The sequence below is a fragment of the Cyprinodon variegatus genome, unplaced genomic scaffold (assembly GCF_000732505.1).
Source record: "Cyprinodon variegatus isolate N-32 unplaced genomic scaffold, C_variegatus-1.0 Scaffold206, whole genome shotgun sequence".
Lineage (NCBI taxonomy): Eukaryota > Metazoa > Chordata > Actinopteri > Cyprinodontiformes > Cyprinodontidae > Cyprinodon > Cyprinodon variegatus.
The window spans coordinates 315397-336808 of NW_015150659.1; the positions used below are offsets into that span (position 1 = coordinate 315397).

The 21412-nt window shown below is 36.0% G+C and overlaps 1 protein-coding gene across 2 annotated transcripts in view; it reads right to left on the minus strand.

Moving 5' to 3' along the window:
• grin2a (glutamate receptor, ionotropic, N-methyl D-aspartate 2A) overlaps positions 1 to 21412 on the minus strand; it is a 211569-nt gene that overhangs the window by 30258 nt on the left and 159899 nt on the right. For both annotated transcript variants that reach the window (XM_015380043.1, XM_015380044.1), the window contains 5 exons: positions 12462 to 12664; positions 8317 to 8488; positions 8023 to 8176; positions 7164 to 7289; positions 5851 to 6080 (listed from right to left, as the gene is read on the minus strand). In XM_015380043.1, the coding sequence (XP_015235529.1) occupies positions 5851 to 6080; positions 7164 to 7289; positions 8023 to 8176; positions 8317 to 8488; positions 12462 to 12664 (885 nt within the window). The remainder of the gene's footprint in view (positions 1 to 5850; positions 6081 to 7163; positions 7290 to 8022; positions 8177 to 8316; positions 8489 to 12461; positions 12665 to 21412) is intronic.

A 21412-nucleotide genomic window follows, 5' to 3' on the forward strand; every position in this document is an offset into this window, starting at 1 on the left:
CTCATACTCCGTCAGCAACCCCCGCTCCGCCCCCCTGCGCTCCAGACCGGCTGCTCAAAGCAAGGCCTACAGCCCCCATTGTGGCTTCGTCTGCTCCCCTCTGAGTTCCTTGGGGATGGTAGAGAGCATCTAACCTGACAACAGCCAGATGCATGTCTCGCTCTGCCTACATGAGCGAGGCATGCATCTGGCTGTTGTCAGGTTAGAGAGCATGCGCCAGATGATTAAATTCAAAGCAGCAAAACATACGGAAATGATCCAGGGTTTCCGCGGATCATTTAAAATAATTACAATCCATTATTTTTGGGGGGATTTTTTCATTAATTTCATGAATTTTTATGGGATTTCGGTGTAACAATAAACATATATTGAATCGAACCGAAAACCGTGACCACAAAACCGTGAATCGAACCGAACCGTGGATTTTGTGAATCGTTCCACCCCTACGCAATATCTAATACATGACTCAAAAATTGTATTAGAAATAATAGTGAATATATAAATAATGTCTTTCTATATTATAAATGTCTAAACTGACAGTTATTTTGTAAAGAAGAAGAATACATAAAAAAAAATTAACTGAGCTCTCCAATAATGCCGTGTGTATGGTTCATCGTTCAGCTTGCATATGAAGCCATTTATCATATTTGTCTGTTGCAAGTATTCCACTCTTGTCTTTTTGGATCTTTAGCTTCCTACACTTATTCATATATTTTTTCTCTACCTATACAGTCATTCTGAACCATATCTTTCAGCATGTTGTCATTTACCATCTTGTGCTTGTTGGCTTTTCACTTGTCCTCAGTTGGTCCCGCTGCCATTTCATGTAACCCGCATTTTCTCAATCCTTCCCTTTCTCCCTCTCTCTGTCAGCTTGTTGTCGAATCTTGTGACATCATGTTCTCCCTTGAAGCACTACTAATACATCTGAAACATCATAAAAACTTTGTCCTTTTGTTGGGTTTTTTATTTTTATTGTTTAATTTTAGTTTACATAATTCAGTTTCTCTACATCTGGTCCATTTAAATAAGCAGGTTTAACAAAATCAAACTCAAATCCTCAAATGTAGCCTACGGTTGGGAACTTTCAGTTTCATAGCAGCTGCTTTTAGTTAGTTTAAGCAACTTTGGGTAGCTCCACTTAGAGTTGAGCATGTGTGTAACAAGTATGATAAGCCATTATCAGTGGAGCCTGATTCAATGAGTCACCATGACGAGAGACAACAACCAAAAAATGGACAAGGTGTTTAAAAGACAGAGAAACGGTGCTACAGCTTCAAATAAAAGGAAAATGGCCAAATAGAAGATTGTTGCTTGAGTTAATGTGCAGGTTTATATGTAGTCTGGTATACCAGGCCGCTTTTACATTTATTAAAATCACTCTCCTCTCTGTTGTTCCATTTGTAGATCACTTAAATAGGATTCTTCCTGGTCAAAATCACACTCCTAGTTGGAACTGTAATAACAAAATTTCTAAATTACACTTTTGCAGATAAAAATGAATTTTAGAAAGTAAACAGACTAAATTGTACTAGTAAGAATTAAGTTTTATATACCAAGACATGTTTAGACATATCAAGTGGCGTTTTGTTTTACGTTTATCAGCTTGACTTAATATATGTATTCATGATATTGAAACACTTTTCTTCAAAGTCAAAATAATACAAATGCTGACCAGTAAATTGTAGGAAATATGGAAATCTGAAATAAATTTCTAGACATCCAGCATATTTATTCTAGATGTGAAGAATGCAATTTTGTTTGAAACGGTCGTTTTGACAAGGAGAAAACATTTATTTTCAGATATTAGATATACATATTCAGTCAAACTAATACATGGAAAACTCAGAGTTACTGAAAACTTACAGTTTTCAGTACCTGGTTTAAATGTTGCCTTTTTAATATAATATTGAACTCTAATATGTATGCCCCACTTTCTCCCTTGTTTATCAAACTGACTTTATGTTAATATAAGTAAACAAGAACTATAAATAATGCATACCGTATTCTAACCCATCATGTGCACATCTAAATTTCAAGCTTTTGTCTTCTCCTTTTTGTTATTTATAAGGGTACAAAAAAAAAACTGTTTGTAAGCAAATATATCTGCCTTTTCTATGGCATCCAATTGTAAGCCCCTTTTAACAAGTTAGTATTTAGCTTTTTTAGGCTGACCTATTGCTTAGCAAACCTAAGCAACCGACAAACATTTAGCTGGCATCAAATTGGTTTCATGTGGAGCGGGAAATTAAGACAGCTTTACAGCTTTGTACATTTTGAAAGTTGAGTACCCTTTAGGATTTTCCCATGTAGTTGTGAGAATTATATGTAATCACAGGTTGTATATCTTTCCCTTTGGTGTGCACAAGTTCCAGGACTAAACTAGGTACTGGACTTTGGGGTTAATAGAATAGTAGAAATTCAAAAAACAGGATAGTAACTTGCAGCAAAAATAAGTACCCCTTGGGCTTGGATGTTGTCACTGTGTAAAGAATCCCTCTTACAGCATTAGTGAGGTGTTTGAAAATAATGTAACAGGAACCACAATAGCCGGAAGACATGTTTATTTTCTGTGGAGGCATATTAACTGTTTCTTCAGGCTGCCACAACAGGGAGTTAGACTTAAACAGGAAAGAGAGAAGCTAAAAAGAATTCTGGCAAATATGCTCTACATTATCCATTTTTATTGGTCAGTTGTTTCTTTTACTGAACCTAATGGTAACTGAAATATGGGCAGTTTTCTGGAAATCTCATAGCTAAAATCTACTTATTCTACAGGAGACACGCAAAGCAATTACTTTTTCAGATGGCCAATAATACTTAAGGTGCAAAATGCTGATCTAAGACAATAGTACATCTTTTTTATTTCTTTTAAATTTTGAACTGAAGACACATATATTATTTATAATGAAATTATTTCAAAAGGGAAACATCTTTTTAAATTGTGCATGTTGCATTTTCTGAGGAAAAAACAACAATCTATCAAAAAGTAGTGGTTGATATAATAATATGATGCAGCTTTGCTCAATACAGTGATTTGACTTTTGTTTTTAGATTGTTATCATACATTGAAGTAATTGTTTTTATTATTTTTTTAAAAACAAAAGTTTTTTTTTGTTCTAATGTTTTTTTTTAAAGGCAGTTTAGTTTTCATTTTTCCAAAAACAAGAAGGTGATGTTTTTGTACGGTGTAGCTCATACAGTATGGTAGTGCTTCATTGGAGTTACAGTGTTTTTTTGTTTATTTATTTATTTATTTATTTGGTGGAAGTTTTTTTTTCATAGTTTTGCCTTTTTTGCTAAGAATATGTGGTGGTTGAAAGCTTGGTAAGAAAGGTCCATGCTGTCTGTTTCTGTTACAAGTGCAAAATAAATGTTTGGAAAGCTCTAGATCAGTTAAAAGGCCAATGCAAGTGTTTTAGTCATGTCAACCTACCCTAGACTGAAAAAAAGACCAGAGAATACCAGAAGCAAGATTTTGAGTGAAATGAGACCAAGTCAAGGAAAAAACCATCCTTGCCAATATTTAAAAACAATCTTCCTGTGAAAGCTAATGAAAAATGCTAACCCTGCACATGAATGTTTTTTTAACAAAAGGCAAAATGTTCCTACTGAATTTCTGACAATAAATATCAACCCCAATCCAACAATGAATGACTAAATAAATGCATAGCTCCAAAACGTTTTATTGTATATGAACAACAGCAGATTGAAGAGAATTTAAGAAAAAAAATACCCATTATCAATAACAAATTCTAATGTTAACAAATACAAAATAAGCAAACATTACAGTCACTATATCTCCAAGAGTCTTGTGTTCATTAAAAATTTATTTGCATAAAAGTTCATTGTGGGGGAAATTGACAGGCCAGGGAGTCCTAACCTCAACCTTCCAGAAAATCTTTGAGATAAATTAGAGATTATGCCGCAATTCTAGTTTTCTCATCTAAGTGTGAACCCCCCACTTAGTAACTCTTGGGTCAGCCTACTTTGGCTTTCTCCTAAAATTTTGACCCAGGCACTGAATCTTCTCTGTGATAGTGGAAGAGATCCACTCTGAAAATCAACATTGCAGACTTTGACAGCACAAGGAAGCAGCCTATGAGAAATTTCACTAAATTTTATTTCATTTTTTTTTTTATATTTAAATTTAAGGCTTTTGCTATAATGCACTTGATATACATATGCAATAAACATGATTAGCAAATGCTTTGGTATCATGGAAAAGGGAAATCTATGAGGAGAGAGAAGTAAAAACAGAGAAAAAAAGGATAAAGTAGATAAAGGCCCCAGCCAGTAGTACCGGTTTCGGATGTGATCAACCATTAAATGGCAATTATTAGCAGTGATCAGCCCCATATAATGGCTTCACTCTGCCTCCTCTACCTTCTAGTAGGTTTCTTAAGGCTTATGTCCTAAGTCAGTCCTCAAGGGGCACTGTCCTGCAGTGAAGCTTCAGCTTAGTTATGCTGAAGCTTCTCTGCTTCAGCATAACTAACTCTTGTAACTCCAGTTCAGCAAGAGCCTCTTAATCAGCTATCAATAGAAATAATTTGTGCTGAAGCAGCAAAACCTCTAAAACCTGCAGAGTGGCAGACCTCGAGAATCGAATTTCGACATGCCTGCCATACAGAACCTGGCACTGCCCACAGACATTCTTTACTCCCAAGTACCCTAGTGGGTTAACCAATTCATGTTCTAAGGACGTGTTCCCCTTCATTCCAGGATGGAGGCAGGCAGATTGTCAGGGGCAACGATGGCCAACTGCAACAAATCCCCTTTATACAGGGGGAAAAAACAGCCAGAGAAGTGTCAAGTACCTATACCTAGACAAATCCACTGCTCCAGACCAAGCAAAGTACACTACAGTAGGTGCCCATTCAGGCATGAAACATTCCAACACCCAAACCTGGCAAAGAGGTAGTGGAGGACAACCTTGGCAAAGACAACACACTGTAACAGTCCCACACCATGAACCCTTAGGAGCCCAAGCACACCCTGCATACAGCACAACCATGACTCAAGCACTGCAACAAGCCTTCAGATCCACCCTTACATCTAATGAATGTCTTCCCTGGCCTCTGTCTGAAAGAACCCTGGGAGAATTTGTTTTGATTCCCCTACCAAACAGTTCCCATAATGAGATGCCTGGACTCTGAACAGTTATCCTGTTCCTCTTCCTGGCCTTCAGTGAGAGATGGTAACCAGAGAATAGGGGTGTGGAAAAACCCCTAAAAATCTACTGACTCTCATTAAAGCCCATGTTCTGAATGGTTTATTTTGCATCTTTCAATACCCCCTCTTAACAGATTTGTCCCGGCTCAAGTTAACCTAGTCGGATTTATTTGGAATGTAAACATACAGAAATATTCGTATTTATTGTGATCTGTGTTATCTTCATCTGATTTTTAGCTTGACTGATGAAACTAAATCATAGTTTTCCAAATGCTAAACTGAATTAGGTACAACAATACATAATATTATTAAAAGTCTAGTATAGTTTGTTATTCAAGGCAAACAGCAGGCTTTGTGAGTTTATTAATCTTAGCCATAAGAGGCTTGATATATAGACTTGCTATTAAAAAGCAAAAAAATGCATATCTAAACTTAGGATATACATATCTGCATTTAGGATGTACAATAAAGAGATAAAAAGTGATTCAGATTAAGAGGGCTGTCTGTATGAAACAATTTTAACATGTACTTCACAATGTTGGTGCTTATAACTTAACATGGGAGTAATATGCCAGGGACATCATCTATTCCATCACCAACAAAGTCTACTCCTGACAATCTTAATTATTGTAAAGAACATATACAAAAGTCCCTTATCATTTTGCTTGGCCTTACCTTGTTGTCTGACAGCCCAGTAACTTGGTCAACAAATTCTTCCTGAATCATGAAGGCAGCCAGGTTAGCAGTGTAGGAGGCCAGGAAGATGACAGCAAAGAAGGCCCATACCGACACAATAAACTTGCTGGTGGTTCCTTTGGGATTCTGCACTGGCACAGAGTTGTTAAAGACCAGACCCCACAGCAGCCAAACGGCCTTGCCCATTGTAAAAGATGGACCATGGGGATCTAAAAGGATACAGTAAAGATAAAGAGAGACATTATCTAACAGCTACATTTCCAGAAGTGATTAACATTTAAATATATATTAAATATTTGCACTTTTAGAAGTTTTGTTCTCAAGATATATATATTTTTTTATGTATTTATTTAATATGTATCCATTTCAGTATATCAGGCATGTAAAATTGTCAAACAACCTTTAGTAATTTCGATACAAATCCTACTGACAGCAATTTTTTTCCTTAAGCATATGTTTATTTTTCTTTGTAGGTGCTTCCAACATATTAGCTTAAATTATTCTTTTCATGTCTTGATACAATAAAACATTGTTGTATCAAGTGCTCATTGCTTGTGATCTCACAAAAATATGCTATTTCGTCTCAAAGTTTAATATTTGTGCAATCTGGTTGCTATCAGTTTGTTCATATGTCAGCAAAAAAGATAATAATAGAAAGTTCACATGTGCAGGTAAGGGCTTTAAGTTTAAAATTCTGATTTTCTTTTTTCCATGTAAGTAAGCAATCAATTCTTGAGTCTCAACCCTACTGCACTGACACAGTTAGTTGATTCAGGCAATAAATATAAACTGACTATGAAACACCATTTTTAGCATTCTTGTTAAAAAAAGAACAAATATTACAATATTTGTAGAAATATCCCACGAAATATTGCTAATCTGTGTACCTTAAATACCATTCTATAAGTTAGAAGAACCATTGCATTCCTCAGTTAGATAAACTAATATACCTTGGTCTTAACAAGATTCTTTTTATTAAACTGACTATTTTTTCATACGGTGTCTCGCCACCAAAAGCAACAAGGCTTGCTTATGTCACATTTAAACTCTATTTCTACAAATGTAACCACTTGTTAAATTAAATTTTAACTATGTTTAATGATCACTTGTTAAGCTTTCTTGGCAATGTTTTGCAGGCTCGTAAAGTACAAAAATGTCAAATCAACATGTCAAAAGCAGACATAAATACAAATGAGCTACTTCTCAAATGAATTAATATCTGCACCAAACATTTTTTTTTAGATCTGTATTGAAATGCTTTACAGATAGGGATTTTTTAAAATCATGCTCACCTTTTCCTTGTGCCAGGTTTCTGTTAAAGCCAAGAGGACTGATGTACTCAAACATGAAGACAGCCATTGCAGTCACCAGTAGGAGCATCACAAACATCATAACCCACACTGATGCACTGAATGGCTCTGAAAAAGACACAATTAGGAACATAGGAATAAATATCAACATTGGTAAATTAAAATATCTATTTTCTTCTTGATACGTTTTTATTAAGCTAAGGGAATTAGTTAAATTTTTGTGCACATGGATGAGCTAACAGAGTGAACTGGCAAGATGTGCCCCTCACATTCAGACCTCTTAAAATATCCCTCATATACTCAAATTTGATTATTTGAGGAACAGAAAAGTATAGCAAGCCCTGGTGTCAGCACTCCTGTCCACCCACTGCATTCACAGCACTGCTGCAGAGATTAAACTCCTTCTTTATGTATGGGGGGGAGCACTCTTGGCATAGGGCAGCCTGCTGAGAGGGGGTTGTGCAAGAGAAGTACATGTCTGCTGGCAAGCAGCCATATATGGGTTTTCCTGCTAAGCCCCCATAATGGCCACTTTCACAGCACTAACTGCATGCAACATACATGACAGCATGTTAACTGAAGTGTGAGTATGTTTCTGTGTACAGCATTCTGGCTGTTATAATTTTTGTTTACTTATATTTTAAAGCTTGTTGACTTGTTGCCTCAATATGTGCTTAGGAACTTGCTGAGAAAGTGCAGCAAATGAATTACTATGCAGATATAACAGGGATATTTATTGCCCTTGGTTAACTTCTTCAGTTTCATTGGAAAGGAATAACACAAAATCCCCTAGATGAAAGCAAGCACACTTAAAAAAAAAATCAACAGTGACAGCTGTTACCGAGAAAAGCTGATGGTGAGACCGTTCCATTGCTACGTGAGACCATAACGCTGATCCCAGTTTCTACGAACGGGACGGAGAAATCGATGACCTCAGAACGCTCCTCATTGATCGTCAGAGATCCGACGGCCATGACGGCTTTCTTATAGACCACCTATTTCAGAAGTGACAATAGAGGCAGGAACAGGGAGATATGATTTAAAAAAATTGAAGAAAACAAATAAACAACAAATGACATCTGATCTCTTAAGGCAGTAATATTTTGTTCTATGATTTCTTTGCATAGGCCATTACCTCTCCCACCATCCCATTCCAGACATTGTTGATCTTCTTGCCATGCTTGCCATTGGTAACCAGGTACAAGTCGTACGTGAATTTGACATACTTGGCAATCTTCTTCAGAATGTCAATGCAGAAACCTTTGCAACACTTTTTGATATATGTCCCACCAGCCTCAGTTGTGTTGCTACAAGGACACAAAGACACATGGGCAACATTATAACTTGGTTTGGGTTTTGCTTTTCTTTAGTGCATATGACAAATACTAAAATGCAGAGATTGTTAGATAGTCTTTTGCAAAGACAAAATGCTAAGTCAGGCAACAATTTTTCTTTTGTTAGCTAAATACAGCAGTGCCTCTAATTCATGAAACTTTGTCAACAGCCTGCCCTTTGTCTTCAAAAAAAGGCTTAGATCCTCCTCCCCTGAAATGTTTGAGGATATAAAAACTAAGTTATTTCCCTCTATACTTGCTAAAAAAAGAGAATGTTGATGTCACTTAATCTGCAAGCATCTTGCCATCTGTGTGAATAAATCTGAGAGCAGGACAGTTCGGGAACTTCTCATTTATAAACAGAATAGAAGCCCTTCTGCGCTAAAGAGTACACTTCAACTTTCAGCCATCTGGGAGTCTCATTTCACTTTTAAATGTGTGCTAATTAGAGGACACCAACCTTGTCCTTTGATTTGACATCCAAACTTGAAAAGAGTGAGAGCAACAAAAACAACCCCAAAAAACCCCATGCAGTGACTCCGCAGTTTCACTCTGATCTGTTCAACAAAAGTGCATGTAGGACTACATGACCTTAGCTGCATTCTCTACATAAAAAAATAATAAAAAACATATCAAACTACTATTGCTTTCTGTTCTTAAACTTCTTTGATTGAAAATTTATCTCACTTGAATGTCGCTTTTGATTATTATGACAACTTGTGGGTACTATCTAAGCAAAATGGTACAATTGTCTAATAATTAAAAACAAAATGTATGATTCCTCTTTAAAGAAATAGCAAAACAAGATACTAACCAATCTTATATTTCAGGAATTATGGGACCTATTCAGTCTAAATGTAATACTGTATTAGTCAATTCACTGTCATTGCCAAATTATTGAAACTAGAAAAATTCAACGTTTAATAGTTAAAGGTGCTTTATTTTTGTTTTGGGATTTTTTTTTTGCCCCGTGGAATGAATGAATTATAAAGACACAATTTATTCAACAAATACCTTCCACAGGAGATTCATTGGCCCCAGCGGCTTGGGCTCTACCCTTTCATTTGTTTCATAGAGGGTACTTTACTTTTCCTTATTTGAATGAGGAATTGATAGACTATAACAACTTTGCTGTTACAAGGTTTGCAGTTTTTTTGTCATAAAAAGTTAAGAGATTGTATTTTATTGTATTTTAAGCTACATCTTTTTGCCAAAACCAGTTACCGTGTTATCGATGCTAGTAAAAATATGTGGTTTACTTTTATTAACATAAAAATGACTTCTGGTTCAGTGCTTTGAGTGTTTGGCTTTGCCATTAACAAGGTCATTTACAAAGCTATTGTACTTTATATCTGCTTTCATACAAAATACTCCATCACTCTGATTCTACATTAAGCGGCTTCCCTTTCCTTTAATAAAGCAGTTTTGACGTGTTGAACTCTGTACTCTATGTTATTATGTTGCCTCATTTTTATTCTTCCAACAAATAACTTTATGCCCAAATAACTTTATGGCCACTGCTACTGAGCCTATTTTTGCTGAACTTAAGTTTGTTGTTAAACTTGAATGATTCACTTCCTTTGTGACCAAACTGTTGCGTAGGAGGCATTGCTTTAGTCTGTGACGATACAATGAGCTTTCTTAGATCTACATCTGACTAAATAATCCTGAGAACATATGGATCGATTAATTCTTTTGATAATTATGATAAGTTAGATGTATTTTGCATAAAAAATATCATGCTAAATTTGTGGGAAATGAGTTCACTAGATAACACAATCCATGCAGTAAGGGATTGTTTAACATTAGGAAGCATTCAAAAGTGGTTTTATATTTTATAGCAGTATCTGAAAGCAAAATGAAGACACTGCAATAAAAAAGGAGGACAGATTTTGCCATTTAAATAATTTATCACTTAAAAAAAAAAACTAAACTAAAAAAAAAACTAAGAGACTAAAACTTGTTCAGTGGTGTCCTAAAATACAGTAGCATGTAGGCCTGAACTTTTAAGACAGCCTTCACAAACATTGAGGTTTAGTGGATAGCAGTGGATATACAGTAAAGAGGCTGTTTGTGAAGTTACCAGGGAACTTAAAGCTGACGCACCACTGGGCATCACAGATCTCTAGAGAGAGCTTTGGGGGGGCATGTGTATGATTGTGTGTATGTTTTTTTCTTCTAAGGGAAAGCCTGGATGAGTGAATTTACGTTTCTGCATGCATGACTTCTCCTCATACCCCCATACAGCTCTTATCCCACTCCCCATTTACTGCTTCTTCCATTCCTTCCATCTAGCCCTTTTCTCCAAAAGTACTCCACAGATGCTTGAGTGGGAATTATGCTGTGGAGAAAGCAACATGGCTGAATGCACTAGTCCTTGAGTGGACATGTGGCAACAGAAACTGTTTATGAACTTGGGAATGTGTGTTTATTATGTTCCTCCCCCAAGATGCTTTATCCTCCACCCTACTTCACAGTGACTCTGGCTGACGATCTGTTTCAGCTTGTTCAATATGCCCCCCTTTTTGTTTAATCAACTCTCTCGCTTTGTCTGCAAACATTTGTCATTGCCAAAGGTCGTGGCACAAATCTTGATATTTTTTGTGTATATTTTTGCAAAACCCAAACATTTCATGGGCTTTAGAAAGGTTGATGCCTATACTAATATAGTTTTTACAATGTTGACCCTTGTTCTTCTGTCTGACAAGTGCCAAACCCCGGCCAAAACTATATTTAATTTGGACTTGGTTTCATCTCATAAAAGCTTAAGGCTGATCCCTAAATCTTGGCTTATCCTGTCACTTTTTGGGAACAGATGGCAGGTTTCCATCTGCGTAAGACTTAATATTTAGATTCCTCATTAACTTCAGACCTTTGATGCTTAAGTTTTTGATGATCTGAAAAAAACTCTTGTTTCAGGTTTAAGGATCTTATCAGAATTTCTTTGAAAGTAAGGCTGGTTTGTTGCAAAGAAACATATGCTGCAGCCTTTTTAGAAGCTAACTCAAGGCAATGGATTCAAGGAAATCCAATAGTGTTTGGCCACAGTCTGTTACAACAAAAAGTTTGCTCAAAAGATAATACCTGATAATTTTGTAACAAATAACAGAATGAAACAACAGACACACAGATATTGGAAGATTGATGCACATACACAGTTGTGCCTTAAAGTTTACATAACCTCCTATTAAAGTAAATAATAAATTCAAATAATACAAAACTGAAAAAATTTATGATGAATAAAGAATTACTTAATGACAATTTAGTTAAATATTTTATTAAATATTGATCATATTTATTTAGATTAATTTTTATTAAAAAAAAAATTTCTAAGCTTAACATCAATAACTTCTCCTGCCCATAAAAATAGTGAATGCGATTGGAGCTCAACATTTGGAAAATTAAAGGATTATTTGCAAGATTTTGTACTGAGTATAGTCCCTTGGATGTCTATTTATTACAAAGAGATATGTATTATTTGCAATTTCTTTTCTGCTTGATTATTTAAGCTTAAATATTTAAGATACTGTGTCTTTAACACATTTAATAAAGAAATTAATTTATTTTTGGGCCATTATATGAACAGAAAAGGCAGATAATTGTGCACAGTGAAGAAAAAAGGTTCTAAATTATTATTTTTTTAGGCCTTCCAAAGTCAACTATAATTATGACAAAATATTACCTTTGGCATTAGAGAACATGCATTTCTTACAAAAATAATAGTTGGTGTTCTAACCAGGAAGAAAGACACTTGCCTTCCCTTTGACTTTATTTCTCCCCATGTGAAGGCCGCCCATTTTACAACATCATAGGATCATACTAGTTCTGGTTATAAGGATTATCTTCCTGAACAAAAGCCTGGCACCTCTAGCAGCTAAAATCTTCACATACTAGACCTTAGCTAATAAAATGTTTTGTGCTAAAAAGAAAAAAGCATCAGACTTACTCTTTGATATGCTTTCTGCAGGGCACAGAATTCCTCATGCAGGTACCGGTGAGCCTTTCCACATCCTCCACAATAACAAACGGTTTTTCTTCCAAGGTGACAATCGACAGGTGGTTGTCGTCCAGCTCGGCATCGCCAAAAGAGTTGAACCTTGGCCACACTGGGTACTTTATTGTCAGGCTGCCATTGTCAAGTTTCCCCATCTGTTGAGGTGGATGGGATAGGGTGAGGGGGTTAAAGAAGGAAATAGATAATTATTATATGTAGCTTAACTTAATTCAAAAAAGGCAGGATGAAGTTTAGAAAATGTGCAAATCTAAATTAAGTGTACAGCAATGGATGTTTGGTATGGACTTGTGAATTGACATTAGTGTTACGAACTAATGAGCCAAACATAAATGGCTATAAGAACACTTGACAGCATTATCACAACATTTGAAACCACCAACATTGTGCTTCTGGCTAGATTAAGTAATTTTTAAGTACTTTAATCATCTTCCAGATCATAGTGACAGTATGTGACCCACAACATTATTTAGGCAAGGGTTCAATATAAAGGCACGGTTGTAATGCTTGCCTGCAGACAGAAGAGAATGACTTTCCAACAGATTGTATATCAATGATATGCAAGACAAATAAACTGAAAGAAACACACTTCATAATGTCAGATGCACAGAGTAAAAATGTATGGCAGAATTTATTCAGAGATTTTCTATGAATGTAAACATATATTGTAAGAGCAGAATGAGAAGGGGGAATGTTTTCTACCTCAGAGGTTATGTGACTGGTAATATTTTAAAACGTTTCTAGAGCTTTGATGTCCTACAGCAGAGACTTACCTATCTACATTTACCATTTAATATCTGTGTCTGGGCCTATTAAGCTGTGGCTTTTTCTCAGATAAAAAAGGCAAAGAAAGACAGCAACTGGCACAAAGGCTGTCATGGCTTTATAATATTGATAATACAGGAGAATAACAGGAAAGATCCTCAAATCCTCTCCATTTCAGAACCTTTGCCTCTATATCTTTCACATCACTATCCTCAAGCTTCATAAAAGCCTGCATCACTTTCATCAATGAAACATCTGCCATGAAAAATTTTTTATAAGTGATGCTAGAGCCATTTTTAATAGTGTCATTTTCTGGGATTTGACCCCCTCCTTAAAATATATTTTACACAATTAAGAAATAATTTACATCTCAATCTTAAAAAGTTTAAGTCATTCTTCTTTATACAATGCAAAATCAATTTTGATACCTATTTAAGGTCAAACATTAAAACCCAAATAATATTGGAATAACCAACTGGAACAATAATATTGGAACAACCAATAATAATTAACAAACCAGAAACCGCACGTTACCTGCCACCACTTAACTGTACATAAGATACTGTATATATAAGGCAACTTAAACCTCTCATCATTTATTTTTTACCATGCACTGTATATATCTGGATGCACTGTATATACTTCCTGCACCTTTACCTCCTTTGTTCACTCTCTGTTTTTATAAGCCGATGTGAAAAGTAATTTCCTCCATTGTGAGATCAATAAAGTTTTATTCTTTTCTTCTATTCTAACTGTCCAGTTTTGGATTTAAAATTAAACTAAAGGATTTTAAAGTCGTAGGGAAACAGCTGTTCCAACTGCTGCATTTCTGAATTGTCCTATGTGGTCCACGGCTTTACACGAGTGAATAAATTGAATATGATTGCTAGTTTATCAAGAGGGCAGGAAGGTTGGTTCACCAGCAACTTTGATCGTGGCTAAGGACTCGGAAACATCTTGCTAACCAGTTAGCAACTTAGTGCTAATAGGTTCCCTATGGTAAATTACATTAGGAGCAAGTTGTACTAAATTGGTGACTTAGAAACAACACTATCAAGGAACACTATCGAGAGCGGAAACTTGAAAGAGGAGGAGAGTTTTGTGTCGGAGGTCATGGATGAGTCTCCTTCATCATAAATGTTTTATTTAGAGGAGGAAAGTGGGGACAAAGACACTTATCATTTTTTTTATTTTTTATTTTTTTTATTATTATTATTTTAATAAAAAAAATAAAAACCAAAAATAAAAACACTGCTCTTTTCTTATTCTAATGGATAAAATGAAGACCTGGTTAATATTTAGTTGGTGGATCACTTTTGACATTTTGGTACAATTATTAATGATGGTCTGAACCTCTGAAATATTAATCAGCTCTAAAATTCAATTCAAAAATACTTAATTAAAAATGATGAACCACTCACAAGCCATATTTTTATCTTATTGTCATGCAGTCTGCCTCTGTTTTTTTTGTTTTTGGGCTGGATGGCTGCTTGCCACTTTCTGCTTGACTTCTGATTATTAGAGAGCAGATACACCTGTCTCTTTCCTAATCACCTTTATTTCCTACAGCTGTCATCCTCTCTATTTATACCTGCCTCTCTTTCTCTCTGTCAGATTGTCATGTTGCCTGCCTGCATGAGGTGCAGTTCCAGTTTTTTTGTGCACTGCCTCCCTATCCTGTGTACCTGAGATCACCCTGCTGCCACTAGTTCTTTATTCTAGTGCATGGTTCTCTGCCTGCGTTATTCTGCTTTCACTTCCCTCACTGGGTTCTCATTGTTTTCTGACTTTGGTGACAATTTAAACTTCCATCAGCCTGTTGAGCCTGCAATCAGTCTGTTCTTCCTATATTTCTATATCAGTCAAAGAGATCCATATATTTTAATAAACATTTTAAGCACCACATTGTGTGATGAATTATCAGGTTCTCTGTCTGGAATTTCTTTTTTTTTTTTTTAGAGAATATTGTGACTGGCTGTTAATGGCTGCTGTTATGTTTCTAAAGCCCCTCTCACACCTTGACGATTTAGCCAGTGTATGCCTGACGTCCCTGAATCTTCAAAAAAGCTGGCATACGCTGAAATTTCTATGTATTTTTAATTTTTATTTTGGGCGCATACATAGAGTATTCACAATGAGTCCAGAACTTATATCCAACGACAGCCTAACTTATGCATAAAAAAAGGCAGCGCAACGCCCATGAAATGTCACAAGCTAGTTTCCTGAGGAGGGTAACGATGTGCCCAGAGGTGTCCGGCTGGCATAAAAGATTTATTTGATCGCAGTATGAACCTAGCTGCTATTTACCACCCGCCCAAAATAAAAATAAATAAATAACAAGAAAAAAGAAAAGAACAAAAAAAGGTTTGCTGTCGCAGCAGATTCAGCCTTATTTCTGCTAGGAAGTTTGTGTGATGGATCCATCACACTTACCTTCACTCTCAGCCTATGATGGGGATGAAGTCTGGAGGGGTACTGACGGTATCCTCCTGTGAACCCCCTTTTATACTAAAAGCTGCCAATACGCCATTATAGAGCAGCTGTAAGTTAGAAACACATTCAGCGGTCATCTGGGACACATCAGATACGTTAATATGCCTTGGAGAGAAGTTCTTGATAAGTTTCACGTAAGTTATGCGCAAGTTACTTGTACATTTTGGATAAGCTAGACACCACGACTTATGGGTAACTTAAACTTAACATATGTCAGCGATCAAATAACTTACCTGTAACTTAAGGACATTGTATGAGCATACGCTGGCACACGTCAAGAAAATTTAAGCAAGCTCAAAATTTCTCAATGTACTTGCCGTATGTCGACGTGTGCCAGCGTGTTTCAGCGTGCTGCAGCTTGCTCATAACGTATACAAAACTGACCCATAACTTATACAACGTATACCTGCATTTTTTCCAGATTTTATGTACGTCAGGCATACGCTGGCTAAATCGTCAAGGTGTGACAGCAGCTTAAGCTATCTCAATGTTAAACTCGACAAATTAAATGCTATGAAATCCAGGCCCTCTCTGATTTTTCTGCTGCCATCATCAGAGCAACCACTCCGTATTTTCCATTTTCACCTCAGTATCTGGCCTTCATAGTAAAATCATGCACTGAACATTGTAAACATTAGAGATAAGTTCTTTTTTGAAAGTTATACTCCACTTCCTTTAATACCCTCTGGAACTCATGAGAAAGTAGTGTGGAGCTCCATAACAACACAAACAAAGGGCTAGTCTGCCAAACTGCCAAACTAGATCAGCCAACTGTCCAAATACTTAATGTCTCCTAAGAGCAAGAAGTCTATTATTATCTTAAATGAAGGTAATTACAGTACTTACTGTACATTTTTTATTATAATCCTTTTTAATTATCCTAACTTTAAGTTTATTTCCAATATGATGTCCTAAAGCTACGTCCATGTTATTTAACCTAAAGGGATACAAACTTCTGGAAAAGTCCTTCACATAGAAATGTATGTTTTTCTATCTTCATTTTGTTTTATTGACCAAATTTAAACCTGCAACTATTTCACTACTCATTTTCTGGAACAACACTGGAATTACTACAAATTACACCAAAGGGAAATTAAAAACTATGGAATCTAATTAGTTCAATATGACATTTTGGCATTTGGATTTTGAAAAGAGAAAATAAAACAACTGTTATTTTCATCTTGCGATTTCATTTTGATACTCAAAAATCAAAGAACAGACCTTACATTGATGACCCTAACATCAGTTGTTTAGTTATTTTAAATAGATTTTGAAATGAATTTATTGTTTTACACCTGTTTATATTTTTACACTCTTAAATTCCCCAAGGATTTTTAATCTGGCCTCCCCTTTGACCCAGGAGTCGTAAGATGGCGTTGTTACCCGTGGACGAATAAATACTTGCACACTGCCGATCCTGAGCCTGCATGCTTGGCTAAATCATTAACAGCCAAGCAGAGAGGAGGAAATGAAATTAGCATTTTAATTGTTTTGCTTTGAGTGGTTTTCTACCCTTTGACAGGGATTAGAGTCTCTTCTCTGCTGTTAGCCTGCAAGACTGTCAACAGCTCACTCTGCTGTCGGCTGCAGCCCTCGAAATTTGTGTGTGTGTGCGTAGGAATTTGTGTCAAAGAGAAAGCAGGAAAGTATGTGGAGGTGCTGTTCTCCAATGTGTCACCTTCAGTCTCTGGGGATTGTCCGCATTTGGCTATCTGTCTTAGCCCAGCTGTTTTGTATTTCACATGTGAGTGACTACATCTACAGACACACATGTTCATGTCAGTAGGAAAAGGGACTAGTAATGAAGGGAAGAGCGTATGGCTTATGGGGAATAAGAAAGACATGAGCACTGACATCAATGTGTGTCACAACTATAATAATTATAAAAAGAATTTTGACATTTTTCATGGCATTGGATTAGATGGTGCAGTGCCTAACAAAACCCTTTACTTTGATATAGTTCCTGTTTGTGTATGCATGACTTAATGCGTTGCAAGTTATGTAAATAACCTTTTAAAAAACTTGACAAAAAAGGTTTATCAGCAGACCTGCAGCCTCGGAAAGGAGGCCATTTTTCAACCAGGCAACAAATAGGCCAAATGTAACCCTGAACTAGATTCATAGTAGAAACACTCTGAACTGAAAATTGCATTTATTGGGCCCTCAATAATTCCATCTCAAAATGAATTTTAGAGACTTGAAAAATGGAGATGCAATGAAAAAACATTTTTCAGCTAAAATGCATCTACTCATTCAAGCTGAACAAGCTAAATTCTTCTAAGAAAAAATAATCTCCTTTTTTGCACTTGATACATCTGTTGTTTTTACAAACAGCGTCCCAAAAGTGTTTGTCTCCTTATCAGTGTCTGACATACCCATTATAAATCCAGTTGTTTTTTTTGTTTTTTTTAACACAGTATGTGTTGCACTTTTTACTTAAGCGTCTTTGAGATCAGATAAACACAGGTTTATATAAGTGAAAAGCAAGAAAAGAACAAATTGCAGGACAATAATAGAGTAATCTATTTTCAGAATATTAATAGATTTTTTCTGTTTTGGTCCACAAGAGACAAATTAACTAAATTTTTTTTTTTTTTCGCAAGACATTCATAGAAACAAGTGTAACTCTAGTTTATCTGTAACTTGTTTATTTGCTGGCTGCTTGGTTACACTCTTTCTAATGGAGTTAAACTGAAACTTAATATATACTCACTACACTTAAATATTCTAGGCGGGCACAGACAGTAAAACTTACATCACACGGGATTCATGGATAAGTGAATTGTAGGAGTTCTCTATCAAAGAGTTACACATTATGGTCAAAGATAAATACGCATATGCATATAAATCGAGATTTCTGTCCATCTTCTGCATCCATTTTAAGTGTATTTCCATTCATCATTTGTGTTTTGGCTGGAGATCTACAGTCAACTCAACAAATGGAGCAATCCACCACCATCAATTGAGTTGACAGTATAGTGCAGTAAAGCTCATGCAGTGAGTGAAAGGAAGAAAGACATTTTATATAATAAATGTTTTCTTAAGATATTGTAGAATATTTCTACATGCTACCATGTTTTAAAACTGCCCAGACAATCTCTGTGTACTGTGTTAACCGTTTAGTTTTTTTCTCTTCTTCATCACCATGTTTACTTTTACTCTAAATTCAGGAGCTAACAAGAAACTTCCCTAAAGTGGCCATATTGCTTTACAACTACGTTAACATGAGGAAATCATTAAAAGCATTAGCAGTGATGCTTGACACATCAGAAAGGAACAAACCTATTTATGTGTTTAAAGGGCACATAAATGGGCCTCGGAACTGGAATAAAAGTGAGATACTACTATTAACCATATAATGAATATTTTCCTCTTGAACAGACACCGTATTAAAGAGATCGTCATTTTCGTTACTTTCATCCCTGAGTGGTCATAATATTATGTCAGATTGTTGTGTTCATGCAGATCACTAATGCACATTTAAAACAGAAGTGATAGAAAACCACAACTGAACAAGCTTTGATAAATTTAGTCTAAAATATAATGTGGTAACAAAGTGAGTCAAATATTGTAATGGGATACTTAACAAAACGAGAGGATGAGAAAGGGGAGGAAGAAGATTGAACAAGAAGCTGACTTCAGCATTCCTTCTCTATCCTGCTGCTCTCATCAACCATCCTTTCCCTCCCCAGCGCCTTCCTTGCTCTAATTAAAGAAAGAATGGTTATAAATTAATGCCCAGAATGGAGGAGGGCTTATGTTTATCGAATGGCAGAGAAAGAGACTGCTGAATCTGCTTGGATGTTATTCTAGATATTACATGGACACAGTACAAAGGCTGTTGCAAAGATTTTGCGCATGTGATCTGAAATTCAGGCCAGCAGAAGGTTACAATGATAGGGCCAGCATCATTACTGCATTGTAGGCGATCATTATTTGTCACAGGTTTAAAGCCTATCTAGGTCTATTTTTTCTATATAATTTTGTCCTGTTCTTCTGTATTCTACTAGAATGGTGTTAATCAACAAAGATAAACAAAATAAGAATAAATCATTCAAATACCCAACATATATTACCTCCAAGTCACCTATTCTGGGCACCTTCTTCTTGCCAATCTCACAGGGAGTTATCACTGTGGCACGATGCATTATGGGAGAATGAGTTCCTAATAGCGTGGAGAAACCCATTCAGTCATAAAACAGTATCTGTCACTCCTGTCAGACAAAATTATGTCGGCAAAATGGATTTTGCTCTCCAGCGCCAACCCTTGCTTTGACTGTTTGTTCGTGCACGTGTGCACAGAAGCTGCATGTGTGTTGCATCTGCCTGCATGCGTCAGTGTGCGTGTGCATGCCAAAGTCTGAGTGCAAAACGAGGGCAGAGAGAAAGAAGAAGAGTGAGAGAAGATTCTAATCACTGATTTATACAGTTTTTCCCTTTCAAGTGTAGTTCTTTTATTAAAATTCAAAGGACAGTGACGCCTGCATAAAAAAAGAGCCTTCCTGTGTTTATGTGTCGACCTGGAGGTGTGGGTGTATGCACATGGGTTTTGTGCGTATCTGTGCTCCATATTGTGATTCTTCAAGCACAAATCCCTTGTTGTCTGTAATAATTATTTTGTGAACTGAATGCAAACTCTGTGGCAGAGTGAGAAAATTTGCAGACACCATCTTATGTGCTGATACAAAACTTGTTTCTAAAAAGTAAGTAGTTTTCTGACTCAATTAGTGAAGTTGCATTGAAACAGAAACTGTCATTGAGGTTTGATTATTGAAGTGATACATAAATGTGTTATAGGGCATTGTGTTCTGTGTGTAAATATGATTTATAAAAAGGGCAGTTTGTTCATGAACTGAACATATTTGCCAACTTTTATTTTTGTTGATGTTGCAATTCTTTTAAGTTTAGCTAGAGAGTAACCAGAGAGTAACCATTTATTTTTATTAAGATGTAATACAAGCAATAAAGCTCATACAAATCAAACAAATTAGTTGGATTTGTCAATAACTGATTTGTTAGTGACGCAAATTAGTCTGATCACCGTGATCATCTTAATTAAGAAAGCAACAGTGATGTTGTATCAACAGTAACTTATTCTGTCTTTACATAATTGCATGATGTAAACTTTAAACTCATCATCCCAACACACATGCAACATAAAAGTTATAGCATATCATAATTTTTTTCAATTTAAATGACATGATGTTTAGCTAAAGATGCGTAATTTCTTCTGTACTGTGTTCATGCAAAACAGACTTTTAGAAAAATAAATATCAATGAACACAAGCAAGCAAGGGGGTGTTGTGGTAACCTGACTCCGCCGAATGGATTTGCTCCGCATATCCATCTGGAAACCTTCCGTTGAAGTAATTTTGGGAAGGGGCAAAAATACTGGTTAGCTGATTGGCCTATGTTGGTGATAGACGGGCCAAATAAACCAATCAGATCAACGAAGCATATGAAGTACTAACCGAGCGACGACGAAGAGGAGCCAATTGATAGATCAAACTCTTGCCGAAACTAGTCGGGAGAAGAGTAAAAACATCTTTTCCTCTGAGAAAAGCCTCCAGAGCAGTGTTTTGCTCTTCTTTCAGTGAAGAAATACTCTGTAATTCCGATAAAACTTG